This window comes from Rhincodon typus, chromosome 43, assembly GCF_021869965.1.
Source record: "Rhincodon typus isolate 14 chromosome 43, sRhiTyp1.1, whole genome shotgun sequence".
Lineage (NCBI taxonomy): Eukaryota > Metazoa > Chordata > Chondrichthyes > Orectolobiformes > Rhincodontidae > Rhincodon > Rhincodon typus.
The window spans coordinates 8,115,512-8,116,635 of record NC_063374.1 but is presented as its reverse complement, the minus strand read 5'-3'; the positions used below and the strand labels follow the sequence as shown (position 1 = coordinate 8,116,635).

The 1,124-nt window shown below is 54.7% G+C and overlaps 1 protein-coding gene across 1 annotated transcript in view; it reads left to right on the top strand.

Moving 5' to 3' along the window:
• The first annotated feature begins 6 nt into the window (after window positions 1-6).
• Window positions 7-1,124, top strand: part of LOC125487658 (ribosomal protein S6 kinase alpha-5-like) — a 25,517-nt gene continuing 24,399 nt past the window's right edge. The window contains exon 1 of the mRNA XM_048619633.1: window positions 7-284. Within this exon, the coding sequence (XP_048475590.1) occupies window positions 230-284 (55 nt within the window). The 5' untranslated portion in view covers window positions 7-229. The remainder of the gene's footprint in view (window positions 285-1,124) is intronic.

The following is a 1,124-nucleotide window of genomic DNA, read 5'->3' as shown; positions in this document are numbered from 1 at the left end:
CCTCCCTCCCTCCCTATCTCCTTGTGATTCCACACCTCTTCCCTTGGACATGCTGTCAGACGGTTTTGCCTCCATTGCACTGGATCTGCTACTCGGAGACTGAGATTGTCCGCATTCAATCTATCAAGTCCTCTCTCTCTCTCTCTCTCTCTCTTATCGTGCAATCTGGTATTTTTCGCCCCCTTCCTGTTTTTTTTTCTGTTCTTAAAAATCAATCCAGACATAAGTCATGGACGACAGCGCAGAGGATGACAGGTGCACCGTCAAACATGAGCTTAAAAATGGTGAGCTTGACATTGTGTGGGTTTTAAGGGATTTAATTCAATTCAAGTGAAAAGTCACGAAAGGCAATGCATGTTAATCCAATCTCTCCCCGTGTCTCAATAGTCTCCTCCTCCTGATATTGGGTAGAGGTGGAGCCCCAGGGCAGTGGCAAGGCGTGGGTGTGCATCCCACCGATGATTGAGCGGGCATCTCGACTGTGGAAGCCATCACTGCCATGGCTAACAGTTGGGGAAGGGGGTGGGGGGAGATTTCACTGATTGAGTGGGGAAATCTGAACGGTTGGGGATGGGCCACAGAGGGAGAACCAATGCTACTTTTTCAGGGAGGGATTTTGCCCTTCCTATGTGGTACATGGGTGAGAGCCACTGGGTTATCAATCTGTGGGGGGTGGGTGGGAGTGAGCCACTGGATCGAGGGGGTTCCCTTACTTTGACTGGGGGGGCTTTTCCAACAGCCCATCCTTGACTCCTCCCCTGAGGACCCAGCGCACCGCAAGATCCCATTACAGTGTGACTATGAGCTGAATCATCTGTGAGTAGCATGGGGTTGAGTCAAATCCAGGACATGTCGTGACTGGACATCCTGGGGCAGAGGTGTGGGCAGGGTATCGAATCCAAACACCATCTCGGCGATCATTTACATCTATCCCGCAAGTCAACATCCCCGACAGTGCCCGCTCGCTCAGCGCTGACCCTCCGACGGTGCCCGCTCCCTCAGCGCTGACCCTCCGACGGTGCCCGCTCGCTCAGCGCTGACCCTCCGACGGTGCCCGCTCGCTCAGCGCTGACCCTCCGACAGTGCCCGCTCGCTCAGCGCTGACCCTCCGACAGTGCCCGCTC